Source organism: Poecilia mexicana, unplaced genomic scaffold (genome assembly GCF_051168715.1).
Source record: "Poecilia mexicana isolate PSO_F unplaced genomic scaffold, ASM5116871v1 scaffold_16, whole genome shotgun sequence".
Taxonomy (NCBI): Eukaryota; Metazoa; Chordata; class Actinopteri; order Cyprinodontiformes; family Poeciliidae; genus Poecilia; species Poecilia mexicana.
Genome location: NW_028263385.1, coordinates 2,925,001 through 2,938,342, shown reverse-complemented (window position 1 = coordinate 2,938,342; position 13,342 = coordinate 2,925,001). Strand labels below are relative to the sequence as shown.

At 50.6% G+C, this 13,342-nt stretch overlaps 1 protein-coding gene across 2 annotated transcripts in view; it reads right to left on the bottom strand.

Annotated features, from left to right (window-relative positions):
• Positions 1 to 250: 250 nt before the first annotated feature.
• The window catches only part of col6a4a (collagen, type VI, alpha 4a), a 71,890-nt gene continuing 58,798 nt past the window's right edge, over positions 251 to 13,342 (bottom strand). Inside the window, exons 27-43 of one of the 2 annotated variants that reach the window (XM_088013539.1) lie at positions 11,955 to 12,017; positions 11,810 to 11,872; positions 11,693 to 11,743; positions 11,584 to 11,619; positions 10,294 to 10,356; positions 10,142 to 10,204; positions 10,023 to 10,058; positions 9,887 to 9,923; positions 9,805 to 9,816; positions 9,030 to 9,523; positions 8,824 to 8,920; positions 8,056 to 8,694; positions 7,897 to 7,978; positions 7,462 to 7,595; positions 5,855 to 6,025; positions 1,799 to 1,843; positions 251 to 1,601 (exon numbers count right to left, since the gene is read on the bottom strand). In XM_088013539.1, the coding sequence (XP_087869665.1) occupies positions 1,426 to 1,601; positions 1,799 to 1,843; positions 5,855 to 6,025; positions 7,462 to 7,595; positions 7,897 to 7,978; positions 8,056 to 8,694; positions 8,824 to 8,920; positions 9,030 to 9,523; positions 9,805 to 9,816; positions 9,887 to 9,923; positions 10,023 to 10,058; positions 10,142 to 10,204; positions 10,294 to 10,356; positions 11,584 to 11,619; positions 11,693 to 11,743; positions 11,810 to 11,872; positions 11,955 to 12,017 (2,262 nt within the window). In that variant the 3' untranslated portion in view covers positions 251 to 1,425. The remainder of the gene's footprint in view (positions 1,602 to 1,798; positions 1,844 to 5,854; positions 6,026 to 7,461; positions 7,596 to 7,896; positions 7,979 to 8,055; positions 8,695 to 8,823; positions 8,921 to 9,029; positions 9,524 to 9,804; positions 9,817 to 9,886; positions 9,924 to 10,022; positions 10,059 to 10,141; positions 10,205 to 10,293; positions 10,357 to 11,583; positions 11,620 to 11,692; positions 11,744 to 11,809; positions 11,873 to 11,954; positions 12,018 to 13,342) is intronic. The other variant, XM_088013538.1, reaches the window with a different exon arrangement.

Below are 13,342 nucleotides of genomic sequence, written 5' to 3'. Positions count from 1 at the left end.
ACATCCATCCAACAACCATCCAACATCAGACATCCATCCAACATCAGACATCCATCCAACAACCATCCAACATCAGACATCCATCCAACAACAGCATCCATCCAACAACCATCCAACATCAGACATCCATCCAACATCAGACATCCATCCAACAACCATCCAACATCAGACATCCATCCAACATCAGACATCCATCCAACAACCATCCAGCATCCATCCAGCTTCCAACATGAGGCTGAGTCAGTAGGGCTTCGTATGAACCGGTTCTGTTTTGTTTATTTGGGTTTCTGCAGCCGTTATATCACAGGTTCTCATGGTTCTGGTTCCAGTATGAACAGAACCTGTCAGGATGTTTGGACAGTCACTGACGGGTTCTAAACTCAGACCCGGTTCCTGAACGGTTCTGCGGTTTGCAGCGGTCAGCCAGGTGGATCAGAACCAGAACCAGCTGTTTGGAACCAAGAAGACCTGTTGTTACCGGGCAACAGCAGGTTGGTTCTGGTTCTGAGAGACTTGGAGGAGAGCGTCGGTCTGTAAGCTCAGAGTGGACCGATCCCTGAGGAAGAACCGGGCCTGTTCCAGAACCTTTGGAACCTTTTCATATTAAGTATATTTATAGATTATTGGTTTCAGATTTTGACATGAATTTAAATGTTGTTACATATTTCCACCAGCAGGGAGTGTGTCAGTAAAAGCAGAGCTGCTTGGACAGGCCTGAAGGGGGCGCTGCTGTTTTGCTAAAACACTACAGAAACTTCAAATATTGTGACTGATGATCCGCCGATCGACCCGCTTTTATAAAAATAGCACTTGATCCGAGGATGAGCAGAACCGGGTCGGTCCAATGGGAGTTCTACGGAGGCCCTGAAGGGTCACTCAGAGTTTTCTGTTTCCAAGCTGAGGAGCTTTTTCCAACTAAGGTTCCCAAGACAAACTTCACAGTTCCAGGAAAGGTCTGTTTTGTTCTGGACCTATGGACAGAACGCGGACGGATCCGGATCGTCTCCTCTCTTCAGGACGTTTGCTCACCACCTCTGGATTTTCCCCGGATCATCCTGGACAGGAGGGATACCGTCAATGTTCTGGAGACGGCTCCACTTTCAGGATCGGTCCGGTTCTCCCGGGTTTTCCTGCAGCTGAACCGATGAAGTTTCTGAACGGGAAGAATCGGTTCTGGTGCCTATCGTCATGTTGGGAACGGGAACATCCGGGTTCGAAGGAGGAACAGCTGCTGGAGATGAATCCAGATCTGGTGATCAAAGGCCTTTGCAAATGGGTCAGAGGGAACGTTAGTCGGGAAACCTGGAAGAACCTCCTGAGTGTGACCCTTCAGGGGTCCCGTAGTCCATCAGGAAGAAGAAAGCGGCCTTCTTCTGGTGACATCAAGTCCTGTGGTCTCCTCTCCAGCCACGACCTTCGACCTCCTCATTGGATGTGTGTCAGACACAGGTTCTCGCACTCCTCTTGCGTCTCGAAGCGGTTAGCGTTACCGTCGCAGCCGCCGTACCAGAACCGGGCACACTCGTTCTGAACGGTGTCGAAGAACCACATCATGGCGTAGTCCTGGCAGCCGCCGGGGTCCTGGCGCTGGAGGCAGGCGTCTGCACAGAGAGAAGAAGAAGAACGACTCCAACACCTGACTGGAGGAATGGAAGATCAACAGTTCTGGAGAGGCCACCAGGAACAATCCATCAGAACGTCTACACACCCGCTAAAGCTAAAGCTAAAGCTAAGCTGCTGAACCTTTTCCACCTGCGGCTCTGATGGATAACCTGGAGGCTGAGGAGAGAGTGATCACCTTTAGAGAAGACCGTGATCTTCGGCTGCAGCCTCTTGTTGGGATCTGAGAGGGAAAACAGGTCAGAACAGGTCAGATCTACAGGAAACAAACATCTACAGAAACCTGAGCTCAGATTTATGCAGACATTAGTGGAAGCAGGAAACCATGTCAACATGTCACGGGTTCCTGTCAGGTTCTTTGCATCCTAACATTTCTCCAGGATTCCTGAGTCGACCTGCTTCTGGGTTGTTTCTCAGCCTGAGACCCCCGAGCTGAGCTTTTACAATAAACTATCTGCCACATAAAGTTGTTTGAATTTCAACAACAGCCTGAATACCAAAGTGATATCTTAACAATGCCACAAAGATGTTTAACTTTTAACACAGTGAAGAATTTTTTGCTCACTGAATGTCTCCATTTCTGACATTATTTTATGCCTCAGTAGCAGATAATAGGGCCGCTACAATCATGGCTAACAGTTTAGCTGTTAGCAGCTAAGGTAGCAGAGCAACTAGCATACTAGCACTGAAATGCTAATACAGTAATTTCTCTCTCAAACATCGTCTACGTCAGAATGGTTGATGGAATAACAAATGTTAAACTATGAAAACATTATGGGATCATCTCCATGTTTTTGGTGAATGTTGGAAACCTGGAATTGAACTAAATTAGACAGGGCCGTGCAGAGACCTTTGGAGGGGCAGGGGCTCAAAGTTAAAAAGGGGTACATTGAACAAGATCTTAAATTGACGTACATCATATAGCAACAACCCACATCAAGAATTTAATATTTAATCAGCTCATACTGTATCACTGTCATCATGCGGGGACAATGCAGAGCAAATGTAGTATATTTTCAGACATCTAGGGGCCCTTCAGACATCCAGGGGCCTCCAGACATCCAGGGGCCCTCCAGACATCCAGGGGCCCTCCAGACATCCAGGGGCCTCCAGACATCCAGGGGCCTCCAGACATCCAGGGTTCATATAAATGGTTGAATTTTAACACATTTATTAAGAATGCCATTCTCAATAAATGTCATTAATTTATAGAGAATGACAATGTTATTAAATTTTATTTAATGCCATTCAACAGAGAAAAAATTTACATTTAGGATTTAAGTAGGAAGTTTACTTTGTAAAGTTTAAAGAATCATCTTAATAGTCTGATTGTTGTGTTACCATGGCTACAATATGGTGTAATCTTTGTGTTTGAGCTGGTTTATTCACAAATACATCACAGCAAATAACCAATAATCAGTGATTGATTTTAAACTCGGCCAATAAACCTGGCCTCCAATCACAGGTTCACCTTATCGATATTAAACATGTTAGTGATGCTGAGGTTCTTAGTCGTAGGGTCTGGGGAGCCTAAATCACGATTCTGTCTAAGGCCCCGTATTACCTTGGGCCGGCCCTGCATGAACAGCCGCTGCGATGCACATCTCTGATTCTACAAAAATACATGTACTTGTTGCAGAAAGACTCCCAATGAGAAACTGCACCTGGTGGTGCCATCTGGTACCACCAGGTGGTACCAGATGGCACCGGGTGGTATCAGGTGGTACCAGATGGTACCGGGTGGCAGTGGGTGGTACCAGGTGGCACCGGGTGTATCAGGTGGCACCGGGTGGTATCAGGTGGCACCGGGTGGTACCAGGTGGCACCGGGTGTATCAGGTGGCACCGGGTGTATCAGGTGGCACCAGGTGGTATCAGGTGGCACCGGGTGTATCCGGTGCCACCTGATACACCGGATACACCGGATACCATCTGGTAACGGGTGGTACCAGATGGTACCGGGTGGCACCGGGTGGTATCAGGTGGCACCGGGTGTATCAGGTGGCACCGGGTGGTACCAGATGGCACCGGGTGGTATCAGGTGGTACCAGATGGTACCGGGTGGCAGTGGGTGGTACCAGGTGGCACCGGGTGTATCAGGTGGCACCGGGTGGTATCAGGTGGCACCGGGTGGTACCAGGTGGCACCGGGTGTATCAGGTGGCACCGGGTGTATCAGGTGGCACCAGGTGGTATCAGGTGGCACCGGGTGTATCCGGTGCCACCTGATACACCGGATACCATCTGGTAACGGGTGGTACCAGATGGTACCGGGTGGCACCGGGTGGTATCAGGTGGCACCGGGTGTATCAGGTGGCACCGGGTGGTACCAGATGGTACCGGGTGGCACCGGGTGGTATCAGGTGGCACCGGGTGTATCAGGTGGCACCGGGTGGTACCAGATGGTACCGGGTGGCACCAGGGCTTTGAGGTGCGTACTGCAACGCGGTGACGTCTCATCTTATATCAGGATGTCTGATATATATTCTTTCTATCCGTCGGTGGGTCCGACTCAGGCGCCTGCAGCGAACCGGGCTTTCAGCAGCCTGATGAAGTCACAAGTTTTCTCTCAGCTGAACCATTTCTGTGTTTTGGGGCGAGGCGAGTTTTTCCCGCTATTCCAAGGACAATTATGAAAATATTCATTGAAACAGTTTTTCTAACTTCAACATCAGACCTACGTTTTGGTTCACAAACAAGTGTATGTTGAAAAAAAAAAAATCTGATAGTGAGGCTCAGATACGCCCCTCCTCACCATGGACCCGGTGTCTGAACAACATGGAGGCTCGGAGAGTCATTATGAGACGGAGGGCAGCCAGACTGGGTTATTTAGATAAATTATTATATACTGCTCAAAAAAATAAAGGGAACATTTCACTTTAATTTTGTGTGTGGCTCCAAATCCAGGCCTCCATTGGTTAATAAATTTGATTTCCATTGATGATTTTTGTGTGATTTTGTTGTCGGCACATTCAACTTTGTACAGAACAAAGTATTCAATGAGAATATTTCATTCATTCAGATCTAGGATGTGTTATTTGAGTGTTCCCTTTATTTTTTGGAGCAGTGTATTTAGCTAAATATTGTTGCTGAGGGGCAAAGCAGGCCCTCTGACATACAGATTAAAAAAGAAAAAATTTTGAAAAAAAGAAAAAAAAGAAAGGGTACCAGGGGCATCGAGGATAAAAGGGGCAGGGGCTGGAGCCCCCTCTCCCCCCCTCTCTGTACGTGCCTGAAATTATTTACTGCTTGTGACCATCTTCATGTAAGAGCTGGCAGGGGAAGCACTGCCACCCTGTGGTTTTATTCAGTACAACACCACAATTCAATATACGGTCCCCCTCTTTGAATTACGTTAAATTATAACTAAAACAATCCAATGAGATCAATCATAACTCATTTTATCAATTCACCACATGTTGGATTACTGCTAATAAGTAATCATCAGCCTCACCCTGACCCCTGACCCTCTCCAGCAGTTAGAGGAAGATGAAAAATATTGATCCAAAGTGTTAAAGTATTTTTAAAGGGCCTTAAACCTGACCCATAAAACAGAACCTGCTGGGTTTCATGCTCTGGTACCTGGTTGCTGTTTGGAAAGTTACAAAGTGAAAACTTAACAGCAATAATCTGGGTGATTCAGCCTGTCATAACAAACGAGGGTCATATTTTCACCATGTTAATCATTCATTCATAAATGTCACATTTTTTAAACTAAAAATCGATTTTAACTGAAATATTTAGCTTGCAAAGTAAATGTTGAGTTTGAAAGCTAAATATTGTATTTGGAAAGAAAATATTTAGCTTGCTAGTTAAGCTTGTTAGCTTAGCTAAGGTAGACTAGCTGCTAATGACAAGCAGAATATTTAGTTTACCAATTAAAGATTTAGTTTGGAGCTAAATATTTAGTGAGCAAACAAGATATTTATCTCCAAATGAATATTTTGTTTTCAAACAAAATACATTACTGGCCAGCTAGATATTGTGCTAGCAACTTAGCTAAATAGCTAGGAACCTAAATATTTATCATGAAAGCTTAACTTGGTCCAGCTAAACATTTTATTTGGATAAAATAATATGTAGCAACCACAAAATTGCTGTGAATCGTTTCCTCTGTAACGAACGGCTCCCTTCCTGAAGCTGGTCCCTTCGGTTATCGGCCCGCCGGAGCGGAGCGCGCACCGCCTTTCACAGACACACACGGACGAGAGCGGGCCGGTGGCGGTCAGGACTTACTCTGGACGCCACACGTCCGGAAACATTCATGCTCCGAGCTAAAGCGGTTGGCGTTGCCGCCACAGCCGCCATACCAGAAGGGGGAGCATGCAGCGACGGTTCTGTCAAAGAACCAGCGCTGGACAAAGACGGAACACTGGGACCCGAAATCAACATCCAGCTGACAGCGGGCTGCAAGCAGAACACACATTTACTGACCCCCCACACCCACACACACACAGAGCAGAACACACACATTTACTGACCCCCCACACCCACACACACACACACACAGAGCAGAACACACACATTTACTGACCCCCCCCACACACACACACACCCACACACACACACACAGAGCAGAACACACACATTTACTGACCCCCCACACACACACACACACACACACAGAGCAGAACACACACATTTACTGACCCCCCACACCCACACACACACACAGAGCAGAACACACACATTTACTGACCCCCCACACACACACACACACCCACACACACACACACAGAGCAGAACACACACATTTACTGACCCCCCACACCCACACACACACAGAGCAGAACACACACATTTACTGACCCCCCACACCCACACACACACACACACAGAGCAGAACACACACATTTACTGACCCCCCCCACACACACACACACCCACACACACACACACAGAGCAGAACACACACATTTACTGACCCCCCACACACACACACACACACACACAGAGCAGAACACACACATTTACTGACCCCCCACACCCACACACACACACACACAGAGCAGAACACACACATTTACTGACCCCCCCCACACACACACACACCCACACACACACACACAGAGCAGAACACACACATTTACTGACCCCCCACACACACCCACACACACACACACAGAGCAGAACACACACATTTACTGACCCCCCACACACACACACACACACACAGAGCAGAACACACACATTTACTGACCCCCCACACACACCCACACACACACACACAGAGCAGAACACACACATTTACTGACCCCCCACACACACACACACACACACAGAGCAGAACACACACATTTACTGACCCCCCCCACACACACACACACACACCCACACACACACACACACACACAGAGCAGAACACACACATTTACTGACCCCCCCCCCACACACACACACACACACACACCCACACACACACACACAGAGCAGAACACACACATTTACTGACCCCCCACACACAGACACACAGAGCAGAACACACACATTTACTGACCCCCCCCACACACACACACACACACACAGAGCAGAACACACACATTTACTGACCCCCCACACACACACACACACACACACACACACACACAGAGCAGAACACACACATTTACTGACCCCCCCCACACACACACACACACACAGAGCAGAACACACACATTTACTGACCCCCCCCCCCACACACACACACACACACACACACACACACAGAGCAGAACACACACATTTACTGACCCCCCCCCCACACACACACACAGAGCAGAACACACACATTTACTGACGTCAGGAGGACATCAGGAGGACAGCTTGAGGTACTGTCCCGGTTCTGAAGGTTTGGACTGTCCTACCGTTCAGGTCCGCTCCCAGCTCCACCGTCTGACTGTCTCCTCTGCCCGGAGTCAGGAGGACGTCCAGCAGGTCCGTCTGGGTCTGCCCGCCGGTCTGCTCCTGGAACCCCTGCTGCCCAGCGCCGGCCACCGCCCTGCAGAGAGCAGCAACATGTGGGGTCAGCACCGGCACCAGCGCCTCGTCTCAGGGAGACAGGACCAGCTGTTCTGCCACAGGAAGGTCAAACTTTCTGTCCAACTGTCCTGTGGGGTTTCTGGGAGCTGATTGGTCGACCAGCTCCCTGTGGACCAATCAGCAGTTCAGCTGATGGTCAGTGTGAAATGTTTTCTGAACATCTAAACGACTACAGGAGGCGACTCTCAGCTTTGACTAGGACAGGCTGAGGAAAGGACTAAATCCTGGTGGAAGCAGTCCGTGTTTCTGCAGGTTCTCACTCTGTGAAGGCGGTTTGTCCTCCTTCTGGGTCGGCCAGATCCTCACAGTTGACAGAAACGGCAGGAGACCCGATGAGTCCCTCTGCAACACATGATGGGAACCGTGGTTAAGGCCCGGTTGCTGCTGCAGCAGCGCAGCGTTTCCAGCTGGGCTCTTACTGTTGAGAGCGGACAGGAAGACCCTGAAGAAGCGCAGGACGTGGCCGCGCTCCTCGGCCTGCAGCCGGTGGACGTGGACCAGGTGCTGCCGGACCGGGAGGCCGGCCAGCTCCTCCACCTGCGTCTGGTCGTAGCGTCCGCCCACCGCCACCACGAACACGGCCACGCCGTCGCAGCGGGCCCTGAGGACGGCGCGGCGCAGCGCGGCGCCGTCCAGCCGGGCCGTCCGGGCCGCCACCACGGCCAGCAGCGCCCTCTTCCTGCGCGGCTGGCCGGCCTGCGGCGGCAGCGCCTCCTTCAGGGCCAAGTCCAGCGTGCGGCTCAGCGCCGAGGAGCCGCTCTGCTGCCGCGCCGCCAGCAGGTGGGTCTTCATCCCGTCCCGGTTCTGGTAGGTCTGCGGGCCGAACTCCAGCCTGTCGCCCTGCAGCGCCGCCACCCGGGCCTGGGCGCCGGGCCGGCGGGGCTGAGCGCTGATGGCCAGCTGCTCCACCACAGAGGCCAGCAGCTGCTGAGCGCCGGCGTATTGGTCCGCCTGAACCTCCCTGGAGCCGTCCAGAACCAGAGCCAGGTCCAGTTCGGCCTGCAGGGGGGCCGGCGGGTCCAGGATGAAGGAGCAGTCTGAGGAGCGTCTGCAGGGGTCTGCAGAGACGGAGCAGAAAACCAGATGTAGAATTCAGATGGAAGCTGGAAAAGTCCCGGTCCGGTCCGGTTCTCATGATCACTGTGACCCAATGAATCTCCGGATCAGGAGCTTCACAGGTTCTTTACCGTAGCAGATTGCACAACTCCTGATCCTCCTCAGGTTGGCTTCCAGGTTCTCCTGCCTCGTCAGCAGCGTGAAGACGGAGCTGCCCGAATCGTCGACCTGCCAGGAAACCGATCACAATCACCTCGTCTGCCGCCGACATATCACTTCAACGTGCAACATGTGACTAGAGGTCCGGTCACCACAGCCACGGGTCGCTGAGCCTCACCTCCACGGCGTTCTGAATCCCAGGAGCTCTGGTCAGAGAAATGACGGCGGGGACGATGTTCATGGCGCGGTACTCCATCACCGCCGTCAGGACGTCGTCGACGTCCTCCGAACGGCTGGCAGAAAAGAAAACCGCCACCTTCCTCAGCAGCGTTCCGGCCCGCACGCGCTTGAAGACGTTGTGACCCACGAAGCGCATGGCGGCGCCGAGCTGCGGCTTGTTGGACGTCTTCTCCAGGGCGATGTTCTGCACCGCCTCCCTGAGCTGGGCCTTCTGCCGGTAGTCCTGAAAGCGGATCAGGTACTTGGTGTAGCTGCTGAATCCCACCACGGCGACGCGGGCGCCTCGCGGACAGTTGCTCTCCGCCACATCGATGTCGTCCAGCAGCGACAGCAGGGCGGAGCGCTGCCTCTCGAAGGCGGCCGGCGTCACGCCGTCGGACATGTCCAGGCCGAAGACCAGCTCTGTGGGGAAGGCCGGGCAGCCTGCCTCACCTGGAAACCAACGAAGAAGAAAATAACGACTCACTGTGAAGGTTTGGCTCAGCAAGAAATCATTTATCTAATTCAGACTGAAGAACATTTATTATTATTTGGAAGGCTTCTTCTTCTTCTTCTTCTTCTTCTTCTTCTTCTTCTTCTTCTGTTGGCCGACAGACGTGAACATGCAGCACGAACACTGAGCACATCCTCTGAATCGACAAACTCTGGATCAAATGCTCAGAATGAGGCGACGGGGCTGCAGCGCCGCCGTCTGGGTCGGTGCGGATACGTACCGAAGGAACACGCTGTGAGGACAGGAGACACGGGTCAGAGACCAGCTGCAGGTTCTGCAGGTTCTGCAGGTTCTGAACTCACCACAGTTGTCCCGGATGTAGGTGATCAGCTGACACTCCTGACAGACAGACAGACAGTCAGACAGTCAGACAGACAGTCAGTCAGCAGGTGAGCAGCTGCAGGTCTGGACAGGTGAGACTTTCTCAGGTAAACTTACAGACAGAGAACGAAATCCAGGTGGACCTCTGGATCCCTGCAGAGAGAGTCACCACTTCATTCATCCATCCCTCATGTTTTCATCTTGTCCATTTGGACCCGGTTCTTCTGGCCACTCACCCTATGTCCGGAATGTCCCGGCTCTCCAGGCGTTCCCGGCGCTCCGGTCCGGCCCGCGTTCCCCTGCAGGAACCCAAACACACACACCGGAGTCACACACACCCGGCTGAGGGAGAAGGGCAGTTCTGAAGTCCAACCGGGCCAGAACTCACCGCTCGGCCTCGGTTCCCCTTGCGACCCGGCTCTCCCTTGGTCCCCTGCAGCCCGTCCTCGCCCTGCAGGAAGAGACGCGATTGTTGACAGGAAGTCGTGGCTGCAGGAACTCTGAGAAAATAAAAGCTTCGACTCGGAGCAAAGAGCCAGTTATCACGATCGGACCGGACCGGACGGCTCTGTTTGGACCTGACTGACAGGATCAACACAGCAGCTGGAGGATAAGCAAGCCAGAACCGACAGGAACCGACAGGAACCAACTGGAACTGGGCCAGGGAAAAAATGTTGAGGTGGCTCCACAAAAAAACTTCTTGTGGCGGCCATCTTGGTAGGCACCATAACCAACTATCATGGCAGTTGCTATGACAACAATAAACAAGCCAGAGACTCAGAACGAGCTCTCTCCTCTTTCCTAACCTGTAAACTAAATGAGTTCATTACAAATATTACTGCATTTCAGTGATATATACTGGAGTAAATATCGCTGAGCTAGCAGCATTAGCTTGGCTAAAAGCACGGCTATAGGTTATATTAGCGGTAGACATTGAGCGCTAATGCGGCGTCTTTTAACCTTGATGGATAATTCTCCAGAGCAGCCCGAGTCCTCGCAGCGGGTTGGGATAAATGTCCAAACGGTGAGCCTGAGTCGGTCTGAGTGACAGGAGGCAATCAGCGCCGCAGTTAGCTTCAGAGATCCAGTAGCGCTAGGCGGCTAGCGGTGTGACTGCTGCGCTATAAACTCTTGGTCAGGAACAATTCGCTCAGCGCAGCAGAGGCTTCCAGGGTGGCTTATTGAAAAAATTAAGTGTTTATTTTTTATTTTTGAACAAAAACAAGCAACGCTTAGCCTGGCGGGGGCCAAGTAAAGCCTGGGGGCCCACCAGGCTGATAATGCTCCGAAGGAAACGCTGCAGGAGAAATTTGTTCTGAAAGTAAAACTTTCAGAAAACAACAAAGAAAAGTTTTGAAGCAGCAACTGTCAGTTCAATTATTGATCAGATGTTCTCAATTACTATCAAAACAAGAATTTTTGTTTTAAATATCAATTTTTTAAAAATTCTCTTTGGAAAAATTTTGGATGCAATTTCTCTCTGTAGGTGTCAGGGTGGTTCTGGTCCATACGGCCCGGTTCTGCTGCCTGGTTGCTGGTGGAAATGCTCAGAGAGCCAGTTTGGTACCAGAACCGTTCAGTGGGTCGTCTCCAACAGCAGGCGGAGGTTTGTACCTCAGGACCAGATTACAGCGTACGCCGGGTCAATCTGACCTGGTTTCCATGGAAACGGACTCACCGTCAGGCCGGGGTAACCGGGGAAACCAGGATCTCCCTGTTCAGACACAGACAGCCAATCAAAACGCAGAAACTCAGAGGACAGCAGAGCGTCCTGAGATCGGCTTTACCTTGGCACCGCTGGGACCCGGAGGTCCGATCCCGTCTCTGCCGTCCGGGCCCTGAAACAGAACACTGACCTGTCAGAACCAGAACCACAACCAGAACCAGAACCTGCTGTGTCATACCGGAGCTCCTCTGGGTCCCTGCGGTCCTGGAACTCCAGGACCTCCTGGATCTCCTGGTTGGCCCTAGACACAACACCTGGGTTAGTTCTGACCCGACCCGGGTCCGACCAGAACACGGCCAGAACCAGAGAAGGCCGACGCTCACCTTGGGTCCGCCCGCTCCACGCCGCCCCACCAGCCCGGCCTCTCCCATCGGCCCCGCCGCGCCCTGCAGGTAACCATGGCAACAGAGTCAGGGCAGGCGGCGCTCTGAGGTCGGAGCGACCCTGAACGCATCATAGAGTCTCAAATGTTTCAGACCCAGCTGTTTTGTTCTGGGATTATTTTGGGATTATTTGTTTCAGGATTTTCTCCTCATTTTCATCAGCAACAGAAATAACTTGATGAAAGTGAAAATATTAGAAAGCGATCAGAAACTGATGCAGCTTCAGTTTTTATCTGTAGATAGAATCAATGATGTCAAATTCTGATCAATAAAATCCAATAATCAGATTGATCAACTGATCAGTTTCTTTTTCTGATCAGATTCCCGAGTTTCACCAGATTGAAATCATATTTCTAGTTTTACATCTGACTTCCATTTTGTTTGTGAACCTGGAATAAATTGAAAGGAAGCATAAATCAATAATCCATAATTAGAAATTAGACTCTGCTACAAATGTCTCTTAGCTAACAATGTAGCTTAGCTTGTACAATTAGCCAAAGGACACTGAAATAATTAGTTTCATTTAATATTTATGAAACTAATTATTTCATTATATTAATGAAATATATAATGAAATAATTATATATTTCATAATAAATGAAATATATAATTTCATATATAATGAAATATGAATGGTAAATTAAATCGTTGAACATGATGGACAATGTCCACTAGGTGGCAGTAAAGCTCAACCACTGATGGAGACACAATGATGGATCTGAAATGAGTCATTCGACCCCACAGTTGCCGTCTGGCGACCCCCGCAGGGACCCGACCCCCAGTTTGAGAACCCCAGTCCTGGTGAAGCTCCTTCCTGATCCGTACGCAGCAGAATCCAGACAGCTGGACTGAAAGCGTCAGAGAGCCGTGGTTCTGGTTCTGTTCAGGTCGGAGTTTCAGGGTAGCCCTAGTGTCGGCTGCTGCAGGAACCGCCATAAGCTTCTGCCCCCTGGTGGATGCCATTCATATGACAGCTTCTTCTAAACCTCCATCAGTGGTCGGCATGGCGACCTGATTGCTAAGATCTGCAGCTGCTTCTTACAGTCAGAATGTAAAACACCTGCAGCTAATAAACTGTTTACCTCCAGGACTAAAAGATGGAGGTCAGACATAAACAGGCAGGCAACCGTCAAACAGACGACCTGCATGTTCACCATTAACACAAACTCAGCAGGAACATGGAGGCCGATCGCTGCCAGATGTGAGTCAGTCAGCAAAGAACAACAAATATAAACAGAACGAGACGGAGGGCTGAGGACCCGACTGGGTCTGCTCACAGGCAACACGGTCAGCAGGGTTTATACTGGAACCCCAGAGTTGAATTTACT